General features: G+C 35.0%; 1 protein-coding gene across 2 annotated transcripts in view; it reads right to left on the reverse strand.

Annotated features, from left to right (window-relative positions):
• LOC123539029 (mitogen-activated protein kinase kinase kinase 3-like) overlaps positions 1–14,494 on the reverse strand; it is an 87,768-nt gene that overhangs the window by 18,661 nt on the left and 54,613 nt on the right. For both annotated transcript variants that reach the window (XM_053529567.1, XM_053529566.1), the window contains exons 6-7: positions 14,112–14,279; positions 9,514–9,630 (exon numbers count right to left, since the gene is read on the reverse strand). In XM_053529567.1, coding sequence (XP_053385542.1) covers positions 9,514–9,630; positions 14,112–14,279 — 285 coding nt within the window. The remainder of the gene's footprint in view (positions 1–9,513; positions 9,631–14,111; positions 14,280–14,494) is intronic.

Raw genomic sequence — 14,494 nt, forward strand, 5'->3', positions numbered from 1 at the left:
GACCAGCATGGATCCAGACTAGCCTGCGCATCCGCGCAGTCTGGTCAGGATCCATGCTGTTCACTAACAGTTTCTCTAATTGCAACAGACTTTGAAAGCGAACAGCATGGATCCTGACCAGACTGCCCGGATGCGCAGGCTGGTCTGGATCCATGCCAGTCGCAAACCCACTATGTTGGTTTTCTCATTGTGCGGCTCAAATGCTTATCTGACATTGGAAAATAAAGCAATGTAAATTTTTCTTTCTTTCATTATTTCAAACTTCACTCAATTTCAACTAAATAAGTAAATACCAAATTTTGGGAGGACTGACAAGTTTAAAGTTAAATTAGATCCAAATTTTATACAGTTAATACAATGTTATAGTTTATGTAAATATAAAATTAAAAGTTTATGTGTTTTAATAGTACTATGTATTAGGTTTAAAACAGTACACAGTGTATGCACGAATATTTAAACACGGTATAAATGTGTACAGCCACTATATCACTGGAAGTTTTTTGTTGTTTGTTTTTTTATCAATCAACTATTACTGTATGACATTTAATCATGAGTGTAACTCTGCACACACAACTAATTTATGTTTTTTAGTAAAGTTAAACACATTTGATAAGAAGTTTCTACATTTAAGTAAACACCTACAGATAAAATATTTTAGTGAATGACGGCCATTAGACACCTTAAATGTAACACAAACATGTTGTTTATATTAAATAAGAAAAAAGGTTGATGCTGGATTGGAAGATCACCAGCCTATACCAACACTTACCCTGCTAAATTCTATAATGAACTTGTCCATATTTCAATTTAGACAGCACCATTAACAGTTAAATGGGGTGCTTACCAAAAAGATACTGTCTGAATAGCGAACAATGAAGATCTTGATCAGACTGCACAGATGTGCAGACTGCTCATGACCTACACTGGTCGAAAAGGCAAAATCAATCGTGTGAAGCAAGGGCCAACACTGAGATGAAGTAAGATACAAAAAGATATGAAAAAGCTGCTTTAAGGTCAGAAAGGAAAATGCATGTTTTTTTTTAAAACGAAGGCAGGTATCATATATCAACATTATGACATAGCTATTCAAAATGTTTCAAGTTCTCTAAATATGACAGTTATGTATCTGAGGCATTATGTCATCTTTAATGTGCTTTAAATTCTATTTCAAGCTCACACTTTCATTCAAAATTACCTGTGAAATATTGCACAAAAATATAACAGGTTTATGACACTTACATTTCAAATCTCTTTGTTTCATTTATGAGCCGCACCATGAGAAAACCATGCTGTTTGCTTTCAAAGCCTATTGCAATTAGAGAAACTGTTAACGAACAGCCTGGATTCTGACCAGACTGCGCAGATGTGCAGGCTGGTCTGGATCCATGTTGGTCGCAAATGCATCATGTTGGTTTTCTCATGGCGTGGCTCATTTTAGTTTAACTCAAATTGACATTTTGTCTTAAACAAAAATTAATCTTGTCAAGTAACTACTGCAATCCATGCAGAATACAAACCCATCACTTCTAACACAGTTTTCACTAAGCTTTTATATGTTAACCCTTATCTAAATTTCTAAAATGGACTGGTCCATCATTCAATTTGGACAATACCATTTATTATTCCAAGGGGTGTTCACTGAAAATTTACTGACTGAATAGCGAACAGTGCAGACCATGATCAGCCTGCACGGATGTCTTGGTCTGCACTGGTCGCAAAGGCAGAATCACTTGCCGCCAGCAGGCTAAAGGTTAATAATGAAATAAATTCTACAACTTATATTAATCACTTACAACACCTCATTCCTGATGGTATCTATGAGAGAAACCAGTTTCCGATTCAATGTTTTGTGCCAAGCAATGTATTTACTGGAATCATTTTCTTGAAACTTCCTGTCATTGGGTATGACAAGGCCAGTGAGTTAACCCCTGACGCACACTCCAAGCCGGTGCTCTATCACTGGGCTGATAAAGCAGTTAACTACTAATACCAATGAGTGGTGCCATGAGAAAACCAACTTTATTTGTGACCAGCATGGATCCAGACCAGCCCGACACTGCATCTCCTCTTAAAGTGAGTCTGGTCAGGACCCATACTGTTCAATAATTGTTTCTTTAATTGCAAGGCAAACAGCATGGGTCCTGACCAGACTGAGTGGATGTGAAGGCTGGTCTGGATCCATGCTGATTGCAAATGCACTATGTTGGTTTTCTCATGGTGCCGTATTAATAGCTCACCTTGAAGCTAAAAATACTTCTAAAAACGTCAACTTTTATAGAGAGACATTGTGCATACTAGACAGATCTTTACAGATACCAGTTTGCCACCCCCTCAATATGTTACTTTTGTATCTAGTCAGGCTGTAATCAAAATGATAGGAGACATTTGTTTAACTTGTACTTAAATAAATCATACGTTTATTATTATATATTGTTCATCAAGATGCGGTTAACCACTGTTTGGTTTCATGACTCAGTTTTAGCTTCAAGGGGCTACTTCTTATTTTTTAAATTTGAAATCCATGAAAAAAACATTAACTCACTAGATTATCACCTACCCTACTTTATTTCTAAGACGGACTGGCCCATTATTCCATATGGGCAGTACCACTTATTATTCAAAGGGATTCAAGAGCATTTTAATTTACTGACTGAATAACAAACAGTGCAGACTGTGCAGGCTGATCTTGGTTTGCACTGGTGATGCAAAGGAAAAATCACTTGCTGCCAGCAGGCTGAATGTTATAAACCATAACATTTTATAGCAATGAAGTTAAATATTTTGTTGTTGTTAGTGGTGGTGGTGGTGGTTTATCAGTCACAACAACAAAATTTTAGGTCTCAATGGCAACTTATCAGCTTTTAACAGCGCATGAAGATTCTAGGTCCAAGCATCACTTCCATCATAGGTGTGCAGATGCATATACACATTTATAGGAAATTCTGAGAAAAATGTTCATCTTAAAAATTGACTAAGACACATTCTTTTTTGGGTTTTAGATACTGTTTTAACAGACAGAGAGAGAGAAAAATATAATTTTCTACACAATTTATATTTATGATAAAGAAGGTATAATGGTAACCATACTAATTTCTATTAGTGCCCAAGGGAACATTGCAAAATTCAAAAGAATTGTGCCCATTAGAACCACTTTAAAAGTCTTGACATATCTGTGACTACTATACTGAATGATTTGCTCATTTTGTATATTCTTGTTGCTTGAAAGATTCTGGTTTTGTGTAGTGTCAATTCACCTTGATGTACATTAAAATCAAACTTTGTCAGCTTTTTACGCAACTTTCCAGCTTTTGATGGTGGAGTATGACTCCTATGCATTACTGCAGACAAAAGCGGGCACCTGGGTAACAAGAGCTGTCACAGGAGACAGCGCGCTTGACTATTTCGATGCTGGATAGTGAAACTGGGCACATCTGAGGAAACTAGAGCTGTCACTGGAGTGTTTAATGACTCCAATTGTGGATGACGATATTACACAATAGCCTGAGTCTATGTCAAAAATATCAACTTAAAGTAATAAGAGAGGTAAAAATAAAATGTATCAAAACACTATATAAGTATATCCTAAGCAAAAAGGGGCATAATTCATTAAATATTGGTGCCAGAGTTATGCACCTTATGTCATATGGTGTGGGTGATGATGTTGAACAACTACTTTAAGTTTGAATCAAATCCATTCAGTAATAACAGAGACAGAGTGAAAGTGCATCAAAAGTTTAACCTAAAATTCTAAGTAAAAAGGGGAACTAATTCATGAAAGATTGGTCCCAGAGTTATGCACCTTGTGTCATATGATAAGGGTAATGATGTTGAACAATTGTTTAAGTTTGAATCAAATCCATTCAGTAATAACAGAGACAGAGTGAAAGTGCATCAAAACTTTAACCTAAAATTCTAAGTAAAAAGAGGGAATAATTAATGAAAAATTGGTGCCAGAGTTATGCACCTTGCACCATATGGTGTGGGTGATGATGTTGAACAACTATTTTAAGTTTGAATCAAATCCATTCAGTAATAACAGAGACAGAGTGAAAGTTAATCAAAACTTTAACCTAAAATTCTAAGTAAAAAGGGGAAATAATTCATGAAAGATTGGTCCCAGACTTATGCACCTTGTGTCATATGATAAGGGTAATGATGTTGAACAATTGTTTAAGTTTGAATCAGATCCATTCAGTAATAACAGAGATAGAGTGAAAGTGCATAAAACTTTAACCTGAAATTCTAAGTAAAAAGGGGAATAATTCATGAAAAATTGTCCCAGAGTTATTCATCTTGTGTCATATGATGTGGGTGATGATGCTGAACAACTATTTTAAGTTTGAATCAAATCTATTCAGTAATAACAGAGGTAGAGTGAAAGTGCACCAAAACTTTAACCTGAAATTCTAAGTAAAAAGGGGGAATAATTCATGAAAAAAATGGTGCCAGAGTTATGCACCTTGTGTCATATGATGTGGGTGATGATGTTGAACAACTATTTTAAGTTTGAATCAAATCCATTCAGTAATAACAGAGATAGAGTGAAAGTGCATCAAAACTTTAACCTGAAAATCTAAGTGAAAAGGGGGGATAATTCATGAAATACTGGTGCCAGAGTTATGGCCCTTATGTCAGATGATGTGGATGATGATGAGGAATAAGTATTTCAAGTTTGAATCAAATCCATCAAGTAATTACAGAGATAAGTTGAAAAAAGAGAAAGTGCACCAAAACTTTAACCAAGGTGGGGACGCGGAAAGACGCCGACGCCGGGGCGAGTAGGATACCTCTCCTTATACTTCGTATAGTCGAGCTAAAAACCATCGACCTTCTGTAAGCCAGCTGGATGACTTCCTCACAAGAAAGAATTTTACACCCGAAGGGGGGTTTCAGACCTACAGCTATGAAGGACAAGTGATTCAAAGTCGGTGACACTAAGCCCTTGACAACACATTAAAATTCTAAGCAAGGTAAAATTGTCTGTTGTAAAACTGTCCCGGTGCATTTATAATGATTCATACTGTAAATATACTTAAATAGTAATTATTTAAACAGTAACATACACCACAGAAATAAATAACAAAATTCAGTAATAACAACCAAAATAGAAACATAAAAATTGCTTTTATCAGCTTCCATGGCTCATTTATTTCCAACTTTTATTTAATCTTTTTCAAATCAGACAAAAAAACACAATAATTTAAAACAATATTTTTTTTCAAGAAAGTGCAAAGTCATATAAGACAGAAATAAATGAAAAAAGCAAAAAGTATTACTAAACACTTCCAGTTTCAACTTCCAAACCCTTGACCTATAATCAGACATTTCAAAACCTTTGAAGTACATAATAATCACACAAACAATTAATGAGCTGCACTATGAGAAAACCAACATAGTGTATAATTATGCAACTAGCATGGACCTAGACCAGTACAGGCCTGGATCCATGCAGTTTGCTTTCAAAGTCTATTGGGAATTAGAAAAACTGTCAGCAAACAGCATGAATCCTGACCAGACTGCACAGATGCGCAGGCTGGTCTGGATCCATGCTGGTCACAAATGCACTATGTTGGATTTCACATTGTGTGGCTCATATTAAGAAACTTTATATTTTGAATATCATTAAACTTTAGTCCAATGAAAATGGGGGCATTTTTGTTGTTGTAAAACAATTCTTTTACCAGTATTATATGACAAGACCATGTTTCTTCAAAGGATGTTATGGACAGAACAATATTTTTAAAATGATGTTAAATGGGATGTAACGCTAGAAACTAAAATCCCCGACTGCTAATCTATGTCAGAATCGTGTCTCCTCCACTGTATGCTATACTATATTTAAATCTTACTTGCGCATTAGTTCTTCATCTCACAGATCACACATAATTTAAAGTACCATCAATTACTGTATGTGTCTTATCTTTCATGACTTACAAAATTGCAATGCAATTTCATTTAAATCTATACTGCATGTAATACTGTGAAATCATTAATATTCGTGGGGGACTAATTTTCACTGATTTCGTGGTTAAGTCAATCCACGAAATTTAATCCCAATGAACAAGTAAAATTCCCATTCACTTTATGTTCAAAAGTTGTAATGCACGAATTCTTATCCCCACGAAACTGGCGTTTTGACCAAAACCACAAAATTTCATGCCCACGAAATTAAAAGATTTCACAGTTTGTTAGATTAATTGTGAAGAAAAATTTTGTCTTCATATTCAAGTCAATCTCGACTATAAAGAAAATTGAAATTGCTTTTTAAGCTTGATTGTGATTTTAATTTGTGAACCAAGGTTGAAGCACTGGCATGAAGCTGTATACTCAAAGGCACTATTTTCTCCATGATGACTGACAGAAGAAGATTTATGTATTGTCCTGCTAATCTCAGCTTTTTAACTTTTAGCCTGCTGGCGGCGAATATTTCTGCCTTTGCGACCAGTGCAGACCAAGATCAGCCTGCACATCCGTGCAGGCTGATCATGGTCTACACTGTTCGCTATTCAGTCAGTAAATTTTTAGCAAATGTGTACCCCTTCAAATAACAAGAGCTGTCGGAGGACAGCAACGCTTGACTATTCAACAGCCTTGTCGGTTGAACGAATACGAAAGACGAAAAAGGGGCATAATTTAGTAAAAAAAGCAAAATAGTGTTATGGAACCTGCATAGTGCTTATCAGTTCATGACAGTGGACAAGTGTGTGAAGTTTCAATCCATTCCCATTAAGTGGGTACTGAGATACCAGCTTACAATCATGTAAGAATTTAACCCAAAACACTTAAGCTGAAAAAGGGGCATAATTTTGTAAAATGCAAAGTTGAGTTATTGGCCCTTTGTACTGCATGTCATATCATGACAGTAAACAAGTGTGTGAAGTTTCAATCCTTTCCCATTAGTGGATACTGAGATACCAGCTTACATACAAAAACTTAACCAAAAATTTCTATGTTGAAAAAGGGGCATAATTTTGTAAAAATGCAAAATAAAGTTATGGGACCTGCTTTGTGTATGTCAGATCATGACAGTGAACAAGTGTGTGAAGTTTCAATCCATTCCAATTAGTGAGTACTGAGATACCAGCTTATATACAAAAACTTAACCAAAAATTTCTATGTTGAAAAAGGGGCATAATTTTGTAAAAAAGCATAATAGAGTTATGGAACCTGTGCAATGTAAGTCAGTTTATCACAGTAAATAAGTGTGTGAAGTTTCAATCCATTCCCACAAGCGTTTACTGAGATACCAGCTTACATACAAAACCTTAACCAAAAATTTCTAAGTCAAAAAGGGGCATAATTTTGTAAAAAAAGCAAAATAGAGTTATGGAACCTGTGCAATGTAAGTCAGTTTATCACAGTGAATAAGTGTATGAAGTTTCAATCCATTGCCACAAGTGGCTGCTGAGATACCAGCTTACATACAAAAACTTAACAAAATTGGGACGCCGACGCCGACGCATGGGCGAGTCCAATAGCTCTACTATTCTATGAATACGGTAGTCGAGCTAATAAATGGCATTGCCCAAATTGAGTGATGGACCAGTCCATTATAGAAATTTAGCAGGGTAAAGGTTAAAAAGGACAGCAAGCTTATACTTGTAAGATACTGGGAAACTTGAAATGATTACAGATTGTAAAACAGTTAACTGACTGCACGGTTATAACACATTGTATGGTTAACTGATTATATGGTTAACTTACTGTATGGTTAACTTATTGTATGGTTAACAAATTGTAAGGTTAACTGACCGTATGATTATAGCACATTGTATGGTTAACTGATTGTTAGGTTAACAGATTGTATGGTTAACTGGTTAATTGATTGTATGGCTAACTGATTGTATGGTTAACGCACAGTACGCTTATAGTACATTCAGGTTAATCAATCGTAACATTCACTGATCGTAAGGTTCATGACTGTAAAGTTCACTGATGGTTTAACTGATTGTGTGGTTCACAAATGATAATGTTGACGACTGCATGGTTAAATGGTTGTATGGTTGACTGATTGTACGGTTAACTCATTGTATGGTTAACTCATTGTACAGTTACCTGACACATGGCGGTAAACTGATTGCATGGTTAACTGATTGTATGGTTAACTGACTGTATGGTTAACTAACTGTACAGTTAACTGATTGTATGGTTAAGTGATTGCATGGTTAACTGATAGTATGGTTAACCAATTGTATGGTTAACTTATTGTACAGTTAACTAATTGTATGGTTAACTGATTGCATGGGTAACTGATTGTACAGTTAACTGATTGTAAAGTTAACTGATTGTATGATTAACACACTGTATGGTTAACTGATGGCATGGTTAACTGATTGTATGGTTAACTGATCGCATGGTTAACTGATTGTATGGTTAACTGATTGTAAGGTTAACACAGATTGTAATGTTCACTGGTTGCCATATATATAATTGATCATAAGGTAAACTGGTTGCCATAAGTAATTGATGGTAACATTCACTGACTGCTATATATAACTGATCACAAGGTTCACTGTTTGCCATATATAACTTTTTTTTATTTTGTTGGGTTTAACGTTGCACCGACACAATTCCATGTATAACTGATCATAAGGTTCACTGATTGCCATACATAACAGATCATAAGGTTCACTGATTGCCATATATAACTGATCATAAGGTTCACTGATTGCCATATATAACTGATCATAAGGTTCACTGATTGCCATATATAACTGATCATAAGGTTCACTGATTGCCATATATAACTGATCATAATGTTCACTGATTGCCATATACAACTGATCATAAGGTTCTCTGATTGCCATATATAACTGATCATAAGGTTCTCTGATTGCCATATATAACTGATCATATGGTTCGCTGATGGCCATATATAACTGATCATTGTACTAAAATTTTATTCCCCCCATTACATGTGAAACAACCAGTAAAGAGTTTAACCTAGATTTCACCTTACACCCACGACTGAGGAATTTAAGATGCCAGACTTTAAAGGTAGTTTTATAATTGTTTGTTTACAATAAAGATTGGTGTAGTAACTGAGTAAATAACTGCAAGCATTTACAGACCTGCCATTGTATTGTGCGCAGTGACAAATTTCAGTACAAGATATCCGTTACTAAAGTGACGTGATGAGTGAAATTGTCAGATCATCCCAATTTCTATTCAAAACTATTTATATCTATTACCCCTATCAGCAAAATTGAATTTATAAATATGCGTAATTTAATATAACAGGGCGAAAGGTATTATATCAAAGATTTTTGTTTTCAAATTGCCTTTTTCAGCTACCTATAAACTTGAAAAAAAAAATCCCCTTTTTTAGCCATTTAGATACTTCACTTAAAAGTTTTTTGTGTTCAAAGTTCTACTGAAAATTAAGATTATTTCGTAGTGACTTTCAATTTTTTTTAAAAATAGGGAACAGAAAGACAATGCCATGAAAAGTAGGTCTTGTTTTTTCATAGTGGATAGTACAAAAACTAACTGTATGTGGAAATTGATACTTACATCTTTTTCTGGAATGAATTCTCCTTCGCTGTTTATTGAACTACATGACAGGCTATGATTGTACGACCTCTCGTGCTCAGGTAACGATCCCGGAGGTGGACTAGGTGACTCACGATTCTATAAATAAAATTAAGGAAATACTTAGTACAGGAATGTTCCCGCAATTAAAGCGTTTCAATTTGCGCTAGTTTTTAACTTCAATCTGAAAGAAAATCTCTTGTTGAAAATTTCCTGGACTCAATTTCTCTGAAATATAAAATGCAATTCTATACTTCAAATGACAAAGGATCTCAATAATAAAGATATATAAAAGTAAGGCTGTTCTGAAAACTTTAAATAAGTTAAGACAAGCAGTTTGTAACATAAAATATTCTCAATACAACACTGACCACTGGGTAATTTCAAGATTTGACAGATAACATCTTTGATGTGTTAAGAATTTTCTGTGAGCAATCACAGATTATAATGCTTGATGCTCACAAGCATTTTGAATTCGAACACTGCTCTGTTTACATGTTTTAGTGAAATAAAATTGTAACAAATACTGTGAAATCATTTTTATTCGCGTAGGACTAATTTTTGCATATTTCGCGCTAGGACCAATGCGCGAATTTAAGACCGCGCTATTATTATTTTTTAATTTTATTTTTTCATTTCTAAAATTGAAAATGTACAAATTGAAGCCCGCGCGAAACAGTCCCTTTTCACGTTTGCGCGAAATTTCATACCAGCGAATTTAAATGATTTCTCAGTATCCCTCCGTCTAGAGAATTTGAAACATATACTGTAAAATCATTAATATTCATGAGAGACTTCCCCGTAGTTTTTGTTGATTTTGTGGGGGCAAAAATTCACAACCTAAAATCCCAACATATAAATATAATTTCCATTAATTTTACCTATTTTCTAATCCATAATTATCCCATGAAAAAATCGTGTTTGCCAAAACCACCAAATTTTGTCTCTACACAAGACTTTTACAGTAATGCTCCGAAATTAAACATTTACCATCAGATTAGCAATTTCCAGAGATTTTTAAAAATCTTACAGGCTTCATACTTATTTCCTATGGCTTTTGAGTTTGTTTTTAAAGCCAAATACTGTAATGTTGAGTTGAACAATCTCATATTTCAGAATATACAAAACAACAAAAGTTTTTTGGGGCAAAAACAAAAAAAAAAAAAAAACATAAAAAAGATAGAGAATTCAAAAGATATAAGACAGTTAATTAGCTGCTTATTAGATAAATCATTAACAATACAATGGAATGTTATACAAAGATTCAGAAAATAAATATTTCCCTTACAATTAGACAATTTTCCCTACCAACATTTAGAGAATCTTATACCTTTGTAACAATTTAGCACTAATGTGAATTCTGATTGAAATATAAGTTACAGTCATGCAATTTGGTGCCTAAACAGCCAAACACAGACATACATTTAGGGTACCAATGGCCAAGTACAGATATACATTTATTAGGGTTTCCATGACCAGTCGCAAACATGCAGTTAAGGCATCTGCAGGCATGTGCAGATACAAATTTAGGACCTCCATGGCAAAGTGGTGGTTATTGGCCACTGACTTCAAAACACTTGCACCTCATCTGTGTTAGAGCCCTGGACCAGACTGTCCTAAAGTTTAACATGACTGTGATTAATCTAACAGTTGAAGACTTAAGGACGTATGCTAGAATTTGGTGCGAAATTTTTCCCAATAACAGAATTTCTTCAAACTTTGGATATTGAAGGACAATCATCTAAGAAACAAAAAAATGCAATAAAAATCATAGGTCACCAGTATCGAAAAAGAGTTATCTGCCCTTGAAAACGGCATTTCCCCCAAAAATGACGTTTTCAAGGGCAGATAACTCTTTTTCGAATCCGGTGACCTATGATTTTTATTGCATTTTTTTGTTTCTTAGATGATTGCCCTTCAATATCCAAAGTTTAAAGAAATTCTGTTATTGCGAAAATTTTCGCCCATCTCACAGACAGGGAATTCTAGCGTACGCCTTTAAGTAAAACAATTATGTAAGTTTAGGATGATGAACACTAAAATGTCTTTGCAGTAAAATTAAAACATCAAAATAGTGTTTCACAACCAGACTGATAGTTTGTATCAAAATTTAACTGGCACTTGATTTAAAGTTGATTCAAGATTCAAACAGTAAGACCCTGTTCTGACCATCAAGTGAAGCAGCAACTGTAAAATCAATTAATTTCGTGGGTATGAAATTTCGTGGTTTTGGTCAGAATGGCAAATTCATGGGGATTTCAACTTTTGAACATAAAATGAATGGGAATTTCACGTAATCGTTGGGATTAAATTTCGTGGATTGATTCAACCACGAAAATTAATCCCCAACAATTATTAATGATTTCACAGTATCCTAGTTGTCTTAAGGAAGAATGACAGTTTTACCCAGGTGTATGCCTTTGTCTAAAATAATGCCCAGATGGCCTATGTGGTCTTCCTCCCCATTTTAGCTCGGATGAAGACACATAGCCTGAACTGTCTTGGAGAAATAATTATGCCAATAAACAAACCAGCACAGAAATTAGTCATATCTTAACCCAGTTTTCAAGTAACTGTCCATTTAAACAGCTTAGTCATGTTCTTTTATTATCATCTATATTGTTTTATTGATTGTAGCGACCATTATTACACCTTATATCACACATAATGACCTAAACTACTTCCACAGGCTATAAAACTGATTTGGCGGTCTGGCTCGAAAGTCTAGCTTCTGACTGGTTGACTCTTGATCTCAATCTTGAAACTGACCAATGACAAGACTGGTCTCTTGAAAACATGGACATCTGGTTAGTTCTCATGCAAGTTTGCAATTTTACAGACTGAGGTCAAATTTTGCCATTGATGGGATTTGAACCTGTGACCAGCTGTTCAAAGATTCCAATGCTGGTCCTGTTTCAACGCTTATCCATTCCCTTGATTCTATAATTACTGATGTGCTAGTTAATGCAAATTACTTCCACTGGACTTGTAAGCTTTCGAGGCTATTTGATGACTTCCATTGCATTTATATGGATTGGAGGTTATATAGTTTCTTACTTTTGGTTTATGTGGATTGGATGCTAAATGATGACTTACTTGTATGTGGATTGGATGCTAAATGATGACTTACTTGTATGTGGATTGGATGCTAAATGATGACTTACTTGTATGTGGATTGGATGCTAAATGATGACTTACTTGTGTGTGGATTGGAGGCTATACCTATGGTGACTATAAGGTAACCTTCATAGCATTTATATGGATCAAAGGTTATATGGTAACTTCCATTTTATTTATATGGAATGGAGGTTAAATGGTGACTTACACTGGGTTTAAGTGGATCAGAGGCTATATTGCAAGTTTTAACATTGAACTTACATGGATCAGAGGCTATATGGTAACCTTTAACATTGAATTTATATGGATCAGAAGCTATATTGCAACTTTTAACATTGAACTTATATGGATCAGAGGCAATATGGTAACCTTTAACATTGAATTTATATGGAACAGAGGCTATATTGCAACTTTTAACATAGAATTTATATCTTGTTTATTTCTGTTATTGTTGGGTTTAACACCGTATCAACACAGTCATATGGCGACTTTCCAGCTTTGATGGCAGACAACCCCAGGTGCCCCTCTGTGCATTATTAATCATGGAGGAGCACCTGGGTAGAACCACTGACATTTCGTAAGCCAGCTGGATGGCTTCTTCATATGAAGAATTCAACACCTGAAGTAAGGCTCAAACCCAAAGCTGTTAGGGGCAAGTGACTTGAAGTCAGCGACCTTAACCACTCAGTCATGGAGGCCCCTCTGAATTTATATGGATCAGAGGCTATATGGTAACTATTTAGACCAAATTTACATGGGTCTCAGGCTATATTGCAACTTTTTACACTGAATTAATATGGATCAGAGGCTATAGAGTGACTTGGATTGGGTTTGTATGTATTTGTGGCTACGCAGTAACTTACACTGAATTAAGGATAACATGGTGCAATAGCCATATTTCATATCTTGTAACTGGATGGTAATATTTAAATGAAATTTGGTCACTTTAAAGACATTAAAAATTAAAAATGTTTCACCGAGAGATTTTTCAAATGTTACCATTTTTGGGGGAGATAATCGGTATTGAAGTTAACATTGATGCCTATGGAAAATATATAATTTCTTTGATTATGAGAATCTGAACTTGAGTTTCGAGAAAATTTTACAGTAGAAAGCTGCATTATATGGTTCTGATCCAAATTTCAAAAAGAAATCTAAAATTCCCCGTAGGGAAAAGGAAAATATTATTTTTTCTAGTTGACAGGGAAGATAACTCATGAAAAAACAAAATTATCAGGGGAGGTAATCTACAGGAACTATCTGAGAACTTCTGTCACTATTTAACTTGTCAATATGCAACTTATTTCTATCGTTTGACATTTTCAAAGCTTACATTATGAAGTTGTATGTACGCTTTTGGTGATATTGAGGCCTATTACGGGTAGTTATCCTTAATATGGATCAGAGGCTATAGAGTGACTTGGATTTGATTTGTATGTATTTGTGGCTACGCAGTAACTTACATTGGATTTATATGGATCAGATGCTATATGATGACTATTCGGGAAACCATGGTGTCCTGTATGGTTGGAATTCGTCAGGAATAATCGTAAACTCGTCACTCTTTCATTCTTGTCCACAAGGTGTATAGCCGAGTCCAAATCTGCCTGGCATTTAATTGGAATATAAACCTGAAATACAGAGATGTGATATTATAAGATTCTTTCACTGGTTATAGGTGCAGATGGGAATTTCCGGCCTCGAGGGTAACTGTTAAGGCGGTAACGAGGTTCCTACCGAGTTACCGTCTAAACAGTTACCCGAGAGCCGGATATTCCCATCTGCACCTATAACCAGTGACAGAATCTTTTTCTTGCATACCGATATCAAGATATAATAATAAAAA

This window comes from Mercenaria mercenaria, chromosome 18 (genome assembly GCF_021730395.1).
Source record: "Mercenaria mercenaria strain notata chromosome 18, MADL_Memer_1, whole genome shotgun sequence".
In the NCBI taxonomy this organism is placed as follows: domain Eukaryota; kingdom Metazoa; phylum Mollusca; class Bivalvia; order Venerida; family Veneridae; genus Mercenaria; species Mercenaria mercenaria.